General features: G+C 41.7%; 2 protein-coding genes across 3 annotated transcripts; one reads left to right on the forward strand and one right to left on the reverse strand.

Annotated features, from left to right (window-relative positions):
- The first annotated feature begins 2394 nt into the window (after positions 1-2394).
- On the forward strand, positions 2395-4205 carry LOC102712735 (aspartic proteinase nepenthesin-1-like). The gene has a single exon (XM_006656691.3). The coding sequence runs from the start codon at positions 2395-2397 to the stop codon at positions 3745-3747; it is 1353 nt and encodes a 450-aa protein (XP_006656754.2). The 3' UTR covers positions 3748-4205.
- A 4509-nt stretch (positions 4206-8714) lies between these two features.
- On the reverse strand, positions 8715-17472 carry LOC102713003. 2 transcript variants are annotated; one of them, XM_015838661.2, is made up of 20 exons: positions 16058-17121; positions 15016-15101; positions 14574-14936; positions 14406-14489; positions 13831-13951; positions 13573-13587; positions 13389-13491; positions 13202-13305; positions 12899-13108; positions 12498-12751; positions 12358-12411; positions 12068-12283; positions 11781-11999; positions 11654-11707; positions 11444-11509; positions 11198-11335; positions 10951-11004; positions 10138-10197; positions 9489-9872; positions 8715-9370 (listed from the first exon to the last, which is right to left on the reverse strand). In XM_015838661.2, the coding sequence occupies exons 1-20, from the start codon at positions 17082-17084 to the stop codon at positions 9275-9277; spliced, it is 3708 nt and encodes a 1235-aa protein (XP_015694147.1). In that variant the 5' UTR covers positions 17085-17121; the 3' UTR covers positions 8715-9274. The 2 variants fall into 2 exon arrangements, with proteins under 2 accessions (XP_015694147.1, XP_015694146.1); XM_015838660.2 differs by having other exon boundaries at positions 9275-9370; positions 13389-13587; positions 16058-17472.
- Between the last annotated feature and the right edge of the window lie 1220 nt (positions 17473-18692).

The following is an 18692-nucleotide window of genomic DNA, read 5'->3' on the forward strand; positions in this document are numbered from 1 at the left end:
CTAGTCAGTGGGGAAGTTATCAACGCTTTCACATGGAAATGGAGGTGTGCTCATTACCCACTGGGGGCCTAACTGCTTAGGTGAGTGCAAATGAAGCAACACTAAGGATAGCTGCCATCTGATGATGATGTCCAAAAAAAAGTTGGGAAAGGGATGTTTAAATGTCCATTAGTTTGTACAATTCAGTCCTCTAATTTCTCTTATCTTTCGTCTGGGACTTTATTTTTTTATTAGATAAATCACGAGAGAGCATGGCATACTAAGGCCCCTTTGATTCAATGGAAATTTATAGGAATTTTAGAGGATTTTATTCCTATAGGAATTTTTCCTACAAAGCTCTTCGAATCAAAGGAATGAACCCTATAAAACTCCTACGGAATGCCTTTTCCCATATAAGTTTTGGAGAAAATTTAGCAAGAGGTAGAACCTCATGGAAAAATCATTTGAGTCTTTATCTTTCTTCAAATTCCTGTATTTTTTCTGTGGTCCAATCAACGGTCATTCCTATATTTTTTCTATGTTTTACAATCCTCTGTTTAACACTTATATTTCAGTCAGAATTCTATATTTTTCCTATGGCTTCGTTTTTTCATTACTGTGTTTGAAAGGGCCCTTAACGGTTGTTTTCTATTATTTGGACACATGTTGTCCTCGGTTATCAAAACATCTTGTCATAGCAGTTAAAAATTATAGGTAAAAAATAAAAATTGACTTATTTTGTAACGGAGGGAGTACGTATGAGTGACAGTAATTACACCACAGTTACTACTGCACACGAATCACCATCTGTTTGAAGTGAGGTGATTATGACATCGTGCCACTTTGTTATGATGTTTAACACATTATCGAGACTCCTATCTATACCTTCCCTTTTATTTTTCACAAGGTACAAATGACGTCAAATGAGACAAAGATGCTATGCCTAGATGGATAGTTTAGAGGTTCTTACCTCATTTTCACTAACTCGTTTACCACGCAATGGCATATCGTAATGCCCTGGAGGACATAAACATCAAATATACTGGTCAAAGACGCCATTTGTTAGATAGTTTTAACGGTTGTGAGACAAATCTGTCTATCCAGTATTACAGCTGAGAGACAAATATATATATATATGTATGTCAAGAATTAATAATTTTTTAAAAGTAGGCTATTATTTTCCCAGTGAAACAAGAACAACAAATGGCAAAAGGTAGTGCCTTTTGAATCATATCTTATTCAGCATATATCATTAACTACAATATGTTTGGAGCTCTTATCATTAACTCTAATTCGTTTTCAATTAAAAATGGTCACTTAATTAGTACCCATATGCTTTTGCTTTTTGCTTAACAACTCTTGTTGACTCTGCCTGCCTGCCTCCATGCAACTTCCGGTTTCAGACAAAGACGCTTCCTCCTCCAGGTAGTTGATGCTGAAAACTACATTTTACTGGACGTTTTATTAAAAGAAAAGTAATGGTCATGTCAAGGATGGTTACAGCTTTTCAGGATAATGATATTTTCACCTCTTACTAAGCAACATCTGGTGTGTATGTGTATATATTAGTGTAATCATTCACGTAGACCATTCGATTAGGAGGTCAATTATTCAATTCTTCAGATGAAATTCTGTTCAACGTTGTAGCCCCATCTGAATATCAACACGAGTACAATTAAAATGTATAAAAAGAACCAAGAAGCAGTAAGAACTTGACAAGAACATTGGTTCATATCTACACCTTGTAGTCAGAACTGAGAACTCAGATGTCAGTGCCAATTGCCAAACAAAAAGCTAGGGGGTTCTTATTGGGTTATTTGAACGAAAGAATAATGAAACAACGTATTTACAAACAAAAAATAATTCATGGATAAAACTTTTATACACATGTTCTTAGCTATCTAAACGTCCAGACTAAAAAACAAATTACGATAAAACTCTAAAATTAACTCTAAATTTAATATTTAAAATTTAAATTTTGACTTAAAAATATACGCAAGCGAAAATACGAGGATGTAGCTATACGGAAGAAGTCATATGTTCTCACTGATAGTCTGATACAGTTGTGCAGTTTTATGTGTTCCCCATGTTCATCCATCTGTTTTGCACAAGACGGTGTCGGAAATGATGAGTCAAACAACACGCTGTTGCCGTCCCAAGCCGACTTTTATGCTAAAATTTTTAATGACTTTCGAGCAAAGAAAAACATATAGAAGAAAAAATGCGTGCAAAACAGTGTACTGTCTCCTGTTCTTTTTAAGAATGTTGTTACTGACTTTTGCCAAGAAGTAGGCATGAGTGGCACATCACCTAACCAACCAGCACTGTGAGTTGTGTGCACTGTTTAGTGCCCAAATCCAATCGGATTTAGCTTGTAATAATCAGCGGGGGCTCCGTGGACTGAATTAATCCACTATGAGGCAGCAGCTGGTGACGCTGCTTGTCCTGATCGCGCTGCCCGCGCGCGTCGCGTCCGCGCCCGCGCCCGCGCCCGGCGGCGCCGGCGTCGTCGTGGCGCGGCTCACGCACGCCGACGCCGGCCGCGGCCTCGCCAGGCCGGAGCTGGTGCGGCGCATGGCGCACCGAGCCAGGGCGCGACGACGGCTTCTGTCGTCGGCGGCGTCGTCGCCGGTGCGCGCGCGGGTGCGCGCCGGGCACGGCGTCGGCGGCGGGATCGTGACGAACGAGTACCTGGTGCACCTGTCCGTCGGCACGCCGCCGCGGCCCGTGGCGCTGACGCTGGACACGGGGAGCGACCTCGTGTGGACGCAGTGCGCGCCGTGCCTCGACTGCTTCGAGCAGGGCGTGCCGGTTCTGGACCCCGCGGCGTCGTCCACCTACGCGGCGCTCCCCTGCGACGCGCCGCTGTGCCGCGCGCTCCCGTTCACGTCGTGCGGTGGACGGAGCTGGGGTGACCGGAGCTGCGTATACGTGTACCACTACGGCGACAAGTCGCTCACCGTCGGCCAGCTCGCCGCCGACAGCTTCATCTTCGGGTCGGGCGGCGACAATGCCGGTCGCCTCTCCACGAGGCGATTGACGTTCGGCTGCGGCCACTTCAACAAGGGCATCTTCCAGGCGAACGAGACGGGCATTGCCGGATTCGGCCGGGGCCGGTGGTCGCTGCCATCGCAGCTGAACGTCACCAGCTTCTCATACTGCTTCACCTCCATGTTCGATTCCAAGAGCAGCCTCGTCATGCTCGGCGCCCCGGCCGAGCTCTTCAGCCGCGCGCACATCGGCGATGTCCGGACAACCCGGCTCATCAAGAACCCGTCTCATCCGTCGCTCTACTTCGTCGCGCTGCGCGGCATCACGGTGGGGACGACGCGGATCCCCGTGCCGGAGTCCAGGCTCCGGTCGTCGACGATCATCGACTCCGGCGCGTCGATCACCACGCTGCCGGAGGACGTGTACGAGGCGGTGAAGGCGGAGTTCGTGGCGCAGGTGGGGCTTCCCGCCGGCGGCGTGGAGGGGTCGGCGCTCGACCTCTGCTTCGCTCTGCCGGTGACGGCGCTCTGGCGGCGCCCCGCCGTGCCGGCGCTGACGCTCCACCTCGACGGCGCCGACTGGGAGCTGCCACGGGCCAACTACGTGTTCGAGGACTACGGCGCGCGCGTGATGTGCGTCGTGCTCGACGCGGCGCCCGGCGACCAGACCGTCATCGGCAACTACCAGCAGCAGAACACGCACGTCGTGTACGACCTGGACAACGACGTGCTCTCCTTCGCGCCGGCTCACTGCGACAAGCTCGCAGCTTCACTCTAGACTGTGACGTACTTACTGTCTAGTACAGTAACTTGTAACTTTGTAAGAGAAAAAAGTAGGGTGTTTAGTATTGCTAATCAGGTGAAACCTTGCCCACTGTAAAAGTGGAGAATTGAATCAAGAGGGTAACTCTTGGTCGCAATTTGCGTCACCCCCATAAACATTGCCTCGTCTCGAACTCGAAGAACTAAGGTGGTTTGTTGCGAGGGTCCTTGCCCGGCTAGGATCTGCTGAAGTTGCAAAGACGACGGTAAGTTAGGACTACATCAAGTTTCATCTGTTTATTCAGAGGATCAACGGTTTAGATCTTGTGCTACAGTATTTTTGCTACAGTGCTTCGGACTAATTTAAGCCATCCGATTTGCATCTAATGGTAATAGATGTACCTGTCAAAGTTGCAGTTGCTGTATCAACTTCAGCTGAACATGTCCCATCCTTGCACAGCCTGTTAGAGATATAGATACATACGGTTAGAGATAACAGAGTCCAATTGAAACTCTAGAGATCAAGATGAAATCCTAGAGCGATACGATAGAATATTTATCTTGTACTCCAAGTTTCTATCTCCTATATACCTTATAAATATATCTATAAGGATCAGTGCAATATACAACAATTACAATAGACCATATAATTTCTCTCCTATCCAATATTTTTTACATCGTATCAGAGACTAGATCCTAACACAAGTCGTCGATTTTGAGTTCACGTCAGCACGCCGGCGGCGAGCATCTAATAGGCTGGCGAGCCATCCAGCCGATCAACGCGAAGACTGACACCAGCCATCCGTCGTCAATCTACACTGATCATGGATCACTTCTCCCCGCTGCCATGCAAACCGCTCGTCCGAAGGACACATGCATGCGCTCAATTTGTTTTTAAGAACAACACGGCGAGGCTGCAGCTATCGATCTTCAATTTCTTTTTCACTTTTCACCATGCAGTAGAGAGCATGCATTTAATTCTCTCTCTTTCATGAGCTTTATTGATTAGATTTTTGTTATATATCAATTTCTCTTAGCCACCATATATCATCTATAGATTAGATTAGATTAGTTTCTTCTCGCTACAAAATCCCTAAATTCTAGCGGCAGAAGCAGATGTGCGACGACATCAATCAACCAGCAAGCAAGCACTACATCAAGCAACTGACGTCTTTACCGAGTCTCCACGTCCGCCATCAATATGAATTGAAGTAACACCGCCGATGGTCTACACCAACATGGGAAGAATACGACGTCGCTACGTTCACAACGATGGACATTTATCTCGCGTCCTCTGACAGAAATCTCTGCAAGATGCTTCATCGACGACGGTATCGACTGCGTCATCTACGACGGGCAAAGACTGCATCAACCTGGCATCACTATGGTGGTGACCTCCTACACGGCGTACGGAGTACAACGAAAAATTGGTGACCCGACGTCAACAGCGTTCTCTGGACATCTGCAAGATGACCCAAGGGCATCCTCTGACATATGCAAAGACGCTTTCAACGACATCCTCTGACATCTGCAAGGTGCCTCATCTATGATCGCACCTCCGTCTTCAATTTTTTCGCCTTCGGCTATATGCAGCTATATCAACTACCATGTCTACACCGACCACGGCTACCACATGATCGACTACCTCGACAAACATTATAACAAGTCATCCTCGACAACTCCAGTCAAAAGCGTCCATGTCATCGCTATCGTCCATGACACTCCCGCTATGACTGCGGGAGGAAATAGAGGAGAGAGACAAGGGATAACACAGAAGGGGACGCGGTCACCAAGGTGGAGGACCAAGACGACACGGAAGGAGATGTAGTCACCAAAGTGGAGGACTATTCATCAGAGATGCAATCGATGATGGAAACAAAGAAAAAAAATATGGTAAAACATAAGATTTCAAATCCAGTCGCAAACGTTCGCTTCGCTCCCGTTACGACTGAGGAGGAATGTTAGAGATATAGATACATACGGTTAGAGATAACAGAGTCCAATTGAAACTCTAGAGATCAAGATGAAATCCTAGAGAGATACGGTGGAGTATTTATCTTGTACTCCAAGTTTCTATCTCCTATGTACCCTATAAATATATAAGGGTCAGTGCAATATATAACAGATCATAATAGATCATATGATTTCTCTCCTATCCAATATTTTCTACACAGCCTACCCAGTTTCAAATCTCGATAAGAGCCCATGTAGTTTGATACTAATGGCAAGATCATCTGTTTTATCAAAACCTACAGGATATCAACTTGAAAGGTATAGCAGAGTCTTCTTTTTGTTAACTAAACCCTAGGTAAGTTAGGCACAAACTTGAACCATACTGGCAACCTTGGTGTACCAACCAAACAGACTCGGAGTGTGCTCATGTTCGTGTGATTGGGCCATAGTGCACCAGTTCTTGCCTTCTTGGTCTTCTGGACCATCGGCATGGCTAATATGACGATTAACACCTCACCTGCATCTACAACTTGCAACAGAAAGACAGCATTTTCAACAGTGATGGCTCCCTTTTAAGGTTCATCAGGTGCACTGTCACAGAAGTAATTAATTCTGAAGGCTATACCTAGGAGTCCCAAGTGGTAGGTGAATGTGCTCTCCACTTCACTATCTTGTTTGTAGGTGAATATCCTATCTCCATGATGCATAGAATGGAGTAAAAATTTGTGAACAAGCTCGTGCAACTTCTTCAGCACAGCTACACCGCCATGATTCTTATGAATTCACACATAATGACATTTTGGAACCATAATCTACAAAGTTCAGATATGTTGACATAGCTTTTTTGTGTTTGAAATAAAGGGTAACCATGAACCGTGGAATCAACATCTGTAAGTAGTTAAGAGAAGGTGTCATGCCGTCAGAACAGTACCATTCGCAAGACAAATGGAATCGGCACATACAGGTTTCAGGTGCCATTAGTTATCGAAAGTGACAAGCTTGACATTTGGGATCACCGCATAGTCCAGTTTTAACTTCAAGTTTTCAACCCTGCAATATGCTCATGTCGGGATCACAATACCGTCGGGTGTCGGCTGGTGATTGGTTATATCAACTCGAAATCTGCCTGGAATTTTGACATTTTGTCTTTTAAAAAACTTATTTTATAAATAAACCCTAAAAAACTTATTGTATAAATGGATATTTTTTACCGCGCCAATGTCATTGTCGCCGTCGTTGTATATGATGGCGCCAATATCATTGGCTCCAATAATGTTGGCATGGTTAAAAAGGTCTATTTATGTAATAAGTTTTTTTATGGATCTATTTATAAAATAAGTTTTTTAAAAAAGGACTAAAATGTGAAAATTGCAGGGAAATCTGCATTGTTTTAGATTTTGAAACTGCCAGCGTCGTCGTTTCGCTCGTAGAAAGCATAAGCAAAACGGTATATTAGCAATTAAAAGGTAATTTGTAGGTAAACTTTTATAACTGTATTTTTATCGTTCTAAAAGCAAATATTGTAAATAAAAAATGTACAATAAAAAAACCGTAAAATTAACTTAAAATGAAGCTTCAAAATTGAAATTGTGACATGTATGAAGTTGCCAAAACAATAAGACTATAAATCAATTCAATTCCTCGTACGGTGAGAGGTTATTTGTTGGTACAGTTCAGGAGAGAATACTCGTGTTTAATGTTTAAATTGTATCTATTTCTACTATTAGGATACACTTTTTGTTAAATGATGTTGTTTTGAACAATGAGTATTTAACATACTCCTTCCGTTTGCAAAATGTAAGCAAATCTGATATTTGAATCTTATATTGAAATATAAACATTTCAAATAATATTCCTAGTACAACTCGTCACATCAATCATTTATCATTCATCCATTCCTCGTTTGTTAAGTGCTACTACGGGTTTTTTTCTTATCAACCTTGATTTGTTAGCAGAACCTGAAATACTTATTTTAGGATGGAGGTTGTATTAGTCATGAATCATGTTTTCCCTCATTCATTATAGGTTACCTTACTATTTTTTTCTCAAAGTTACGGTCCCGTTTCATATTGTAAGATTTTATAATCTTATCCAAATTCATCCATCGATAAATGTATATAATTTTTATATATGTCTAGATTCATTAGCATAAATATGAATCCAGGCAAAGCTATAAAGTCTTATATTGTGAAACGGAGAGGATATCTGTTAGCATAACATATAAATGTTTATATTTTAGAACGGCGGTTGTGTTTGTTCTTTCATTACTCTTTCAGGCCAAATATACTCCCTTTATTTCAAAATGTAAATATTTCAGGAATTTCAATCCTGCACTAAAATATAAACATTTTAAGTACTATTCACTATACTTTTTATTTTACCCTCACATGCTCTCTCACTCCATCTATTTCTTATTTATTAAGGACACCATAATATTTTCTTCGCATCCTTTATTTCTACTAGACAATAATCTACAAAGCGTACCTTTTGAGACAGAGACGGTATTTATTAATATAAAAATACAACTATATGAAAGAGTTTATACAACAAAGTTACTACGGTAAGCTTTACACTTCAAATTCTAGCATTTTTTAGATTTACTACAATTAAAGATTTCAAGATTTAACTGAAGATATATTACGAGCCAAAATTTAAATTTTTAGCCTTAAATTTAAAGCTAACTTTGAAACTTTTTTTTATCATAGTTTATTTTACACTCTTTGTTTTTATATCAATATATATATATATATATATTCACAAATATACATATACATATATATACATACAAATTATTTTTGTTTGCACTTATATCGTTGGCTTTTACATCAATGATTGGATTGTGTACTCCCTTAGTTTGACAGATGTGCAGTTTATTGTACATACATTTAATACTTTGGTACAAATTACAGTTGCCATTTGCATGGCTCTCTACTGATTGTTTACTAGTTCTAAATAATCGCTATTCTTAGAATAGAGACCACTTTCCGGCCATAGAAGAAAGCGGCACCAGTATAAAAGAAAGCTGTACTTGCTCTTTCAAAAACTCCGGCATGGGTTCATTACATGTCACAAGAAATGTATGTCATACATCGACGCAACAGCTAATCTTCATAGCACATATGAACCTACATGTGCTACTACTGTTAATTCACTCATGTTCTGGTTAGCTACCAGGAAACTGTCAGCTACAGATGTCAGTCTAACAACACTTGCCTCGCTTTTCTTCAATCATCCACTAATGGCAATTGTTTGTTTTCTTTTACAGAACAAAAAACAATTGCAAATTTGCTAATATACAAAGCATATCTCACAAATTAGCCTTCTAGAAACTAAATCAGTGGATGAATTCTGCCCGTTTACCCCATGTCTTAGTGCTGTGAGCTTGAGGGGTCATACTCATTCTGGTCGGAAGCTCAAATCACAGTTGGAAGAACTCCATCTGCGCCATTTTTACAACTTTGGCCGACCGTGCCCCTATGGCAAAATATCATGGTTACACTGGCCAGCTCCGCTGGCTGCATGTGCTTTCCACATGGACAGAGCATGAAACATTCTCTGGCTATCCACGAAGGAGCCACCTTGGTTGTCTGCTATCCACCAGGTCCTTCTACATTCTGACTCAATTGCTTCTTTTTTGACAAGGCGCTACGTCGAGTGTAGACAATGCTCTTTGGAGGGCGTTGGCTCTGCAATTGAACCTAGTCAGATGTCATAACAAGTTGCTTGATAAAAGCATCTTCATACTGCAATGTCATGAAATCAGATGGGATATCTCATATAGAGAAGAATGTAAAACCTACATACCTTTTTATCTAATGATTTCATTTCGCCCTCTTCTGATTTCTGCATGGCAGTCGCTGGTTTCTTCGGAAGATTCATATCAGCAAGTGATTCCCGATCATCCAGCTTCTGCTTGTAAGATATTGATGATGTTGAACTGTCGGCTGTGTTCCTATCAGCATCCCTGTTATTGAGAGAGAATCTGACGGTAGGTTTCCTGGAAATAATACTGTCCACTGTGACATCATCTGATCTCTGCATTATCCCACTATATGAGTTATTGACAGAAGTTGTTGCAGATTCTGAACTTGCTCCAGGTCCAGATCCACAATATGAAGTCCGCATTGACGAGGCAATAGAATTCCTTTTTGCAGCCAGTATATCATGTCCACATACAACCAAATCTTTCTGGCATATGAAAAAAAATATATTACATGGCGTTCTTGATATGAACTATGCAAACAGTGACTATGTGAACTAGTTCCTTTCTGATGGCATTTCTCCAATTTTCTAGGGAAAAAAAGCAGCAGCACGACTAACTATCATTTATAACAAAAACAATTGAGGAATCAAACAAGTAATTCTGGATAACATTGTAATATTGCCTGGAAAAGTTCAGCTTCCTGGGGAAACAAAGGGGATATGAGATAAACATAATTGACAGCCAATGTACCTTCAATTTCTCTCTTTTCACAATCCTTTCACAAATAAGGCGTAATATTTCCAAATGAACCTGGCACACATAGGGAAATATGTGTTAACGGAACACAGATTTCACTGTAAGGGGTCATCAATTATGAAAAGAGTGTGAAAAGTTATTTTACTACACAATTTTAAAGTGATATCTGGAGTAGTTATAAGATGGATCTCGCACGAATGGTACCATCATACCAGTATAGAGAATTAGAAATGAGCTATGAAAGATTTGCGACTCCAATACATAATTTAGGGCAGTACAGCACATTGCATTTAAGGACTTAACAAATGCGGGCACAAAAAGCAACGGTTTAATATATCATGGATTTGTGGTCAGTTTACTAGTTAAAGCTATATTAACAGGGCTGATTAAATAAGTATCAAAACAAGAATCTGTTGTCCACCTTCAGCCCAACCTTAAAGCTATATATATATATATATATATATATATATATATATATATATATATATATATTCCAATGACCCAAAGAAGCACATCACAAAATGATCCAATAAATGACAGTTACAAAATGTGAACATGTAAACATTTCTTCATGGAAAAAGCATATCTGTTTCAGATAGTTTCAGGCACTAAAAATCCATTTGTCCTGACCACCATAGAAATATCCTTAAATGAAATATTTACAGGGTGCACAACGAGACAGTTCCATATTGTCATATGTTGAGTAGCTATTTAAATACAATAATACATAACCTATAAAGTTATGCAATAAGAGTAAAACTTTGATCCTTTTCTCAACAAAATAAAGTATGTAACAAACATATTTACCCTCATTTTTTTCATGCTCTTGACCTCCTCAGGCCCATGTAGTTGTAAGTCAGCCTGTTCAAGTTGAAGAAAGCATGGATTTAAGGATATGTTGGTATACCGGCATAAAGGAAGCTATAGAAAATACAATAGCTGCAACTATTTCCTATTGTATTAGCAGATAGAAATACAGTTTGTCACGTATTACACTGCGCTAGAAACACCATATACCCTCTTAAAAATTTTAAAGCAATTGTTAGCCCCTTACCTTTCTTTGCTCAATACCATGTTTGCCACAATATGCTTTATGTCGCAACATGCTACCAACCTTTTTTGTATCCATGTAAAAACCAGCATCCCTAGCGCATGCAGGATGGAAAGTAATTTGACAGTCCACATTACTGCACTGTATGGTTGAGAGGTAGAAAATTAGCAAGACTGGATTAGTTTGTCTTTTTTAATATACATTAGCAGGTACTATTAGGAAAGTAACTTAGAAGTTCAAACTATAAACCTTCAAGCATACGCCAACATTGTGGTGGCAGATAGAGCATGTGTCCTTATCCTTGGGAAGGCTCTCCTTTAATAGATGGAAGAATCAGAATATTATAGTCAGATAATAAACAAGAAGATATATTTTAGATAAAAAGTTCGGTTAAAAAAATACAAGGAGAACCAAAATGAAAATACAGGCATTTATAGAATACTGGAAAGACATTAGTACCATTCCATCTACTGCATTACATTGTCCCCTTGTGAACATGCTCTCCAACAGCCACTACAGAAATGTTGACATGTAAATAAGCTAAGCAAAGCAACAGTATAAAAACAATACCAACAATTAAAAGTACCTCAGCACAAAAAGAATGAACCCATCGCCCCTTTATTGTTTTTCTAAAAGCACCAGATGTGCCATTGCACAAATCACACTGCGCCAAGCATGGTTTTGCACCATTGCAATCTGATTGACTGCCAGCAACAGCATCTGATGGCATCTCTTGGCAAAGTTCACACTTCCAGGGGCCTGCAGGATTTGTCACACTCCAATAGCAATCCAAGTGCACAGCAGCCTGATAAACATTCGGAGTTAACAGTCTGTTGAAGTACAACATGGATGGAAAAGTGAAATACAAAGCACCTTGCAGCTGGAGCAGACAAATATCCGGTTAAGTACAGTCTCACATCTCATGCAAATATCACATGGAAGAGCATTTTTCTTGGAAAACTTTGCCAGATCAAAAATGCCAATATTAGCTTCTGCTGACATTTTACTGTTAGGTGATGAATCATTTGCTTGTTGCACAGAAATCATTTGGCTAACTCTTGAAGATCCAGTATTGGATTTTGGTATACTCTGCCAAAAAAGATAAGATAATTGAGTACAATGTAACGCACGATCAATCGAAGGAGCCCAAGCACAATATAAACCTCTTGTTTGGGACTATGAACATCTTGCTTGGCAGTCACTACATCAGGAACAGACTGCAAACAAAGGAAAAAATAAAAAAATGAATGTGCATTAAAGTGTAACGTACAATCAATCAAACAAACAGAAACATAGTATGAACCTCTTGTTTGGCAGACGGTACATCGCATTCTGCCACTTTCCTCACTGGTGCATTTTGCGAGGTAGGTAACATACAAGGTGCAGCTGCAGCCATGATAGCCTGAGCTTCCTTGTGTCTCCTCTCTGTGTTTCCACGCTTCTTGGCTTCCCTTAAGTCACGGAGGAACTGATTTGCAATGATATGGTCCCATTTTCTCTTATTGAAAGAATCCAGGTCATGCGAAAGACTCTGGACAATCTTGAGTACCAGATCTTCTGTAAAATGCAAGTAGAACTAAAGCGTCAATTCAGAAGCAAGAAAATCAATTACAGAGTTCATTCCACAGCAGAAAGGCAGATCGGAATAAATAAGACAGTAACAAAAAAGATTTGGTATAATGAATCGAAAGAATGTTCACTTACCATTTCTCTGCTTTGAATCACCAAAATTGTTTAGTAGCCTGGATTGTAGATAAACTATTTCTCCTTCTATTTCATCATGGGGTGAATGCTCAAGGATACCTGATGATTTTGCTTTAGAAACTTGATCTGATGCAGATATGTCTGCCAGTTGTTCAGGTTCTGTTAATGAGCTACCAACACATTGTTCATGTGGAGCACCGGTTGATTGCTCTACTCAGTGGAACAAGAGAGTTAATTCAACATGCAAATAGAAATGCAGTAATTGGTAAAACAAAATTGACAGAAAGAGGCTAAAAGAAATACCATGACAAAATATTGCATGCTTATTTGACTTAAAAATATGATCCCACAAGTTCCTCAACTTTTTCTCGATGAATGGATGAACATAGCATCGGTAACCATCTTGGCTGCATGGACAAACATGGGATTTGACTGATCAAATTGTATTCGTTCAGAGAGGGGAGCTAAGAGAAAAATATTTTGACCATACCTGAGAAAACATTGGCCAGAAATGAAATCTTCACCACAATCACCACAATTGTGGAAACCATTTTCTACTGAATCAGCCCAGTCTTTGTTAGTATTATCGCCCTCTGGACAACAATGATCAAATGAAGAGATGCCTTCCTCCAGCTCTGAGCAAATTTGTGTATCAGTTAAGCTCTTACTCTCACCTGTAAACAAAGTACCTGTCCATAATACCAGAAGAATCAGAGTCTACAGCAAGAAATGAAGTTATGCCAGCCCAGCTAAGAGAAATTATTTGTTATAAATAACAGTGCTGTTTTTAACCTAAGGTATTGAAATATTGCTATCTACAAGCTGAATGCCATGCATAATGTTTGCTTAATGTTAGCACATCTCTAACTGCCATATTGATTTCAAATCATGAACAAGAAAAGAGCAAATGGATGATGGATCTAATCTGTTACCTTGTGGTGCCAAAGAGCCATCTTTAGAATACTTCACTTGAAAAGAAGGCACATGAGCAGAGTTCTCCAGTAACTTGATTATTTTCAACTTCAAACCAGGGGAGAAGGTCGCTGTTTCAGGCTGCCATATGATAGTCTTGTTTAGGGAAGACAAAGACTAGGATATAAATACACAACAGTGTGGCTACTTGCACATCTTCTCTAGTTGCACATGCAAAAGAAAATTATCGAGTGCTTTAAAGTTTGCTATAAATCTGCCTATGTCAAATTTATATATAAAGATTTATCTACCACCACAGTTATGTTTTTATTAAATTACAACTACACTTGCTGTTACCCGTAAAAGAACATAGTACTATAGTAGAACTGAAATTGAACTGTGATGAATATAATATAAGATTTTTTTACAGAAATTATGTATGTAGGGAAGTTCAATATAGTTAATGCAAAAAATAAAACTTGCTAGCAAGTGTCAAGTCTGTGTTGGATGCAGATATGTACTACCAAGACCTAGTACACATTCTATCACGGCGTAGAACAAATTTTGAAGAAATTGAAGCTTATATTCCAATTACCACAAGAGCAGCTTCCAAACATTCTGAAGACATGCCCAATTCTGATTCTATTTCCCCCACATTAACCTTTCCTTCATCAATTAGCTGTGTATTTAACACAAACACAAAACCAGTTATTAAGTATTATATATATGAATCCAAGTCCAGCTTTGTGAGACTAGCAGGTACCTTTCTAAGAGCTGTAGAAACATCACCCGAATTGCTCAGATTACTATCTTCTCTAGGTCGATCAACAGCCATATCTGTGATATGGGTATCTTGACTTTCCATACTCCTAGCAGTAGATGGAGACGTGGCCAATTCTGTCGCCTGTTTGTTTAGGCTAGATGAACTAGAGCTAACAATCGTGCTGTTGGTACATTTGTCCTTGTTATTGCGTGTAAATCTCAGTTGTTGTTTCTTCTGAGTAACAAGGGCTGCATCATCAAGCTCGATTTGTGAGGTATCCTCTTCAGCAGAGATTTTGCCATTCTGTATTGAGCTAGTTTCTTGGACGGACGAATGCTTCAAGCAAAATGCCCTCATCTCAACCTACATAGAAGAGAGGAAAAAAACCAATAAAAACAAGCAAACTAACCAATGTAAACAGCATAGAAGAAAATGGTCTAACATTGGCGTTCCCAGTTTTCCCCCATATCTCCATCTGATGCTTTGACTCTCTTGCACATATAGGGTGAAAGCAGGCCCGGCATGCTCCTAAAAACCACATAAATTAGTATCTGAAAAACCATAGATCATATAGTAGCAAACAGTGTTGTCTGCACCTGGTTTATGAAATAACAGTTAGCAGTGAGACAATAAAGCGAGGGGAGAGCATAATAGCAACTTAATGCAACACATTTCCATTATCGACCTGTCCCAAAATGAGTAATGATTTGGGACATGGTCCACGTATTGCTCAATTCTGAGAGTTGCATCACAAAAACGATTTGAATAATAAAGAATAGGAGTGTTATTGACTTGTCAGAATGTTCTAAGAGAGCACCTTTGTGAGTTTGCAAGTCTGGATATAATGGTATCCAGCTAGAACATCATCTTCACAAAGGTACTAATTTACTAGTTCATAACTTTCAAAGTACAGCTGTCAAACAGACTGACTCCAACTAGTGAACTAATTATGTTTGTATAATGCATTCATTGATACGGCTCCCTTAACCACCACCAGAAGACAAAGTAACATCAAACCAAGTCCAAGAAGCAATAATCTGATCATCTTGTCAAGGCAATATCAGATATCAGGTGTATCCACACACAATTAATTTGTGTTGAACTTTTTACATAAATGCATAAGGTTCCCTCAAGAAGAACTAATGGTAGAAGGGCTATTATATTGGTGATTTCTCATCACATGAATCAATAACCAGAAGATCAAAGGCTCATAATAAGTTCATTGATCACACCAACCTGAAGAATATACCATACTGATTTAAAATGCAAACTTAAATGGAGTAAAAACCATATAAAACCACAGAACTTAAATCTCAGTGCATGCCCTAAAATTTGTAACAGTTACTCATATACTAGATAAGATTCCTATAATAGTTGTTAACCATGCATGGTTCTGCCAAAACATTTGGTACTTTTCTCTAATTATTTATGCTGTTAAGGCATATCCAACAATTGTACTACAATAATGTAACGAAAATACATACCATGGCTACATCGAATGCATGCACCATGCATGACCTTGCAAAGACTGCACACCAATTTTGTCCGGTTCTCTTGTATATCTTCTACATTAGTAACTGGTTCCATTGAATCCATGTTCTCTACAACAACCTCTGGTGTCCAGAGACTACAAAACAAGTGTACAAATTTTTGGTTGCCCCCATCTGTAATTTGATCAGATTCCCTTTTTACAGGCTTCAAAGCACCTTTCTCCTTTGGACAAAGCACACAAGGCATTAAGGCAGTTCTTCCTGCATCACTCCGTGTGTGCCTCCGTGCAGATCTGATACTCTTACACCAGGCACACAACCAAGATTGATCTGGCACAACATGCACGCCATAACATTTCTGGTGCACTGACACCTCACAGCTACTGCAATGTAGCATCTTATTGGAGGATGTACCACTCTCTCTCAAACAACATACATCACAGGTTGTACCAGTCTCACCTTCCAAGAGTGGCAGTTGCACAAGCCGCTCTAGCCCAGCATCTGCACCCAACAACTTCCTCTTCTTGTTCGGGCGCTCTGAGGTGAGCACAAATCGGTCTCTTGCACCCAGGAGCCAATGCAATGAAGCCTCTGGTTCCTCCCTGCACGTTGGCAAAGCTATGGCATCACTCTTACCATGACCTTGTTCAACTTCCATCGGCTGCTCTTCCTGCAAAACCACCTCCTGCATATCCTGATCCCCGTGCTCATCATTAGACCCATTGTTGATGACCAGCTCCATATTAGCCCCAACAAAATCTGAGCTCTCAAGCAAATCTTGTTTGCTATGGACTATGTTACTCTCCAACTCATCGTTGTCCTTGCCCAAATTTGAGTTTAAATGTGAGCTTTCGTCTTCCACGAGCACACAAGAAGGGTCGTAATTCTCCACAGAATCCTTCGCACTGCCCACGAAAGGCACAAGAAAGCATGGATCGAGCCGCCCATTAAACCCGAGAAATGGAATCTGCATTATCGACTCAATATCATCCCAGTGAATCTCCCGGAAATACGGCTCCATCAGGTCCCAAAATTCCTTCGATCCAGAACTCGCTTTCGGCTGCTGTACTGCAGCAGCAGCAGCAGCAGCCGCCGCCGCCGCCGCTGCTGCTGCTTCTGGCTGCTGCTGGGCCTTCTTGTGCTTCTTGCGGACGTCCCCCACCGCCGCCCATTTGGCGACCCGCGCGGGCAGCAGGGCATCCCGGGCAGCCGCCTCCTCGCCGTCGAACGGCGACCGGAGCGCTAGGGCCTTCCTGGCCTGCTCGTACGGGCCGACGCCCCCGCCGCCCGCCTCCTGGGAGGCCCCGGCGCGCCCCTGCGGCGTCTCATCGTCGCCGGGGCCCCGCGAGGAGGAGGCCGCGTCGGCGTCCGCGGGCGGCGGCGGCGGCGGGGCTCTCCGGCGCGGCGCCACGGCGGTCGGTCGGTCGGAAAACCTCCGGGGCGGAGGGAGGGGAGGGGGGGCGCGCTAGGGTTTCTCCACTCTCGCCACGATTTTTTTCTTTTGGGAGAGAGAGTTCAGATCCGCGAGCGTGAAGAGGAGAGAGAGAGAGAGAGTGAGACAGATGCGTCTCTAAAGAGAAGGCGAGAGAGAGAGAGAGAGACACGCGAAAAAGAAATGGAGCAAAAAAAAAGAAAAAGAAAAAAACCGAAGCGCCGTCTGCGTGCCGCTTCCCTCTCCGTTAGCCTCGTGAAAAGGCCGCCCTGCGGGGCCCACGCTGTCAGCCACGGGAGCACGCGTGCTCAGCAAGGGTTTTTTTCTCTCTCCGCTTCGCTGCATGGCTGACAGGTGGGGCCGCGCACGCGCTCTACGTGTCGGGACGGAGTTACCGACCTTGACGCGTGGTGGCCGTGCGGGGAGGTGGGCCCACCGCTGAGGCGGCACCGCGCGCGCGCGCGGCGTACACGTCACCGCCTCTCCGGCACCAACGGTTGGGGCCTCCCTTTCACGGCGTGGAATGGATGGATGGATGGCAGGTGGGGCCCGGCGGCTCCTTCTTTATGGGAGCCGGTGGTCGCTGCTCTGGCTGACGGCTGCAGCAAGGGATGGATGGATGGATGGAGCGTGCTTTTGACGGGACCGCGCCGCCTGCTTTCTGACCGGACTTGCTGGCCCATTGGGCTCACGGGATCGCGCCGGTTGATGGGCCTTCTCGTTTCGGCCGTCAATGGATTTGATCTAGTTCCGTTTGGGCCCGGTTCGTTAGCTGTGGTGAATGTTTGTTTATTCAGAGCGTTGTTCCATTCTCCATCCTAAAAATTTTTTTAGAGAATGGAGGCTAAAAATTGAAGTTCAGCAGAATATTTATCATATTATCTATTTTTTGATGAAGTCTAAATTAAGAGAGAGAAACTCTATATTTAGATATTATCTCTGCATCCTCTAAAGAGATATGGAAGATATCATATATGAATGATTTGCTGGATTACAAAAAGATATAAAGGATAAAACTGTTTTAGATGATGGATGATCAAAATGAACTACTGGATGCTCCTAGTTGATTTCATAAAACTATGGTTATTTAATTAAAACTATCATTTGTACTCACTTAGTTGAGTATACTCCTCTAGTTTATATATATAAGTATCCATCTTGTTTAGAAATTCTATGTGATTATTTTTTTATTTGGTT

The sequence above is a fragment of the Oryza brachyantha genome, chromosome 6, assembly GCF_000231095.2.
Source record: "Oryza brachyantha chromosome 6, ObraRS2, whole genome shotgun sequence".
In the NCBI taxonomy this organism is placed as follows: Eukaryota; Viridiplantae; Streptophyta; class Magnoliopsida; order Poales; family Poaceae; genus Oryza; species Oryza brachyantha.

What these genes read in the sequence shown, in the direction of transcription:
- LOC102712735 (XM_006656691.3), top strand. Translation starts at nt 2,395, where the DNA reads ATGAGGCAGCAGCTGGTGACGCTGCTTGTCCTGATCGCGCTGCCCGCG.
- LOC102713003 (XM_015838660.2), bottom strand. Translation starts at nt 17,084, where the DNA reads ATGGAGCCGTATTTCCGGGAGATTCACTGGGATGATATTGAGTCGATA. An exon ending in TCTGGCCAATGTTTTCTCAG is followed by an intron (nt 13,306 to 13,388) that starts GTATGGTCAAAA and finishes TTGTCCATGCAG; the next exon opens with CCAAGATGGTTACCGATGCT. An exon ending in TTCATAGTCCCAAACAAGAG is followed by an intron (nt 12,284 to 12,357) that starts GTTTATATTGTG and finishes CTTTTTTGGCAG; the next exon opens with AGTATACCAAAATCCAATAC.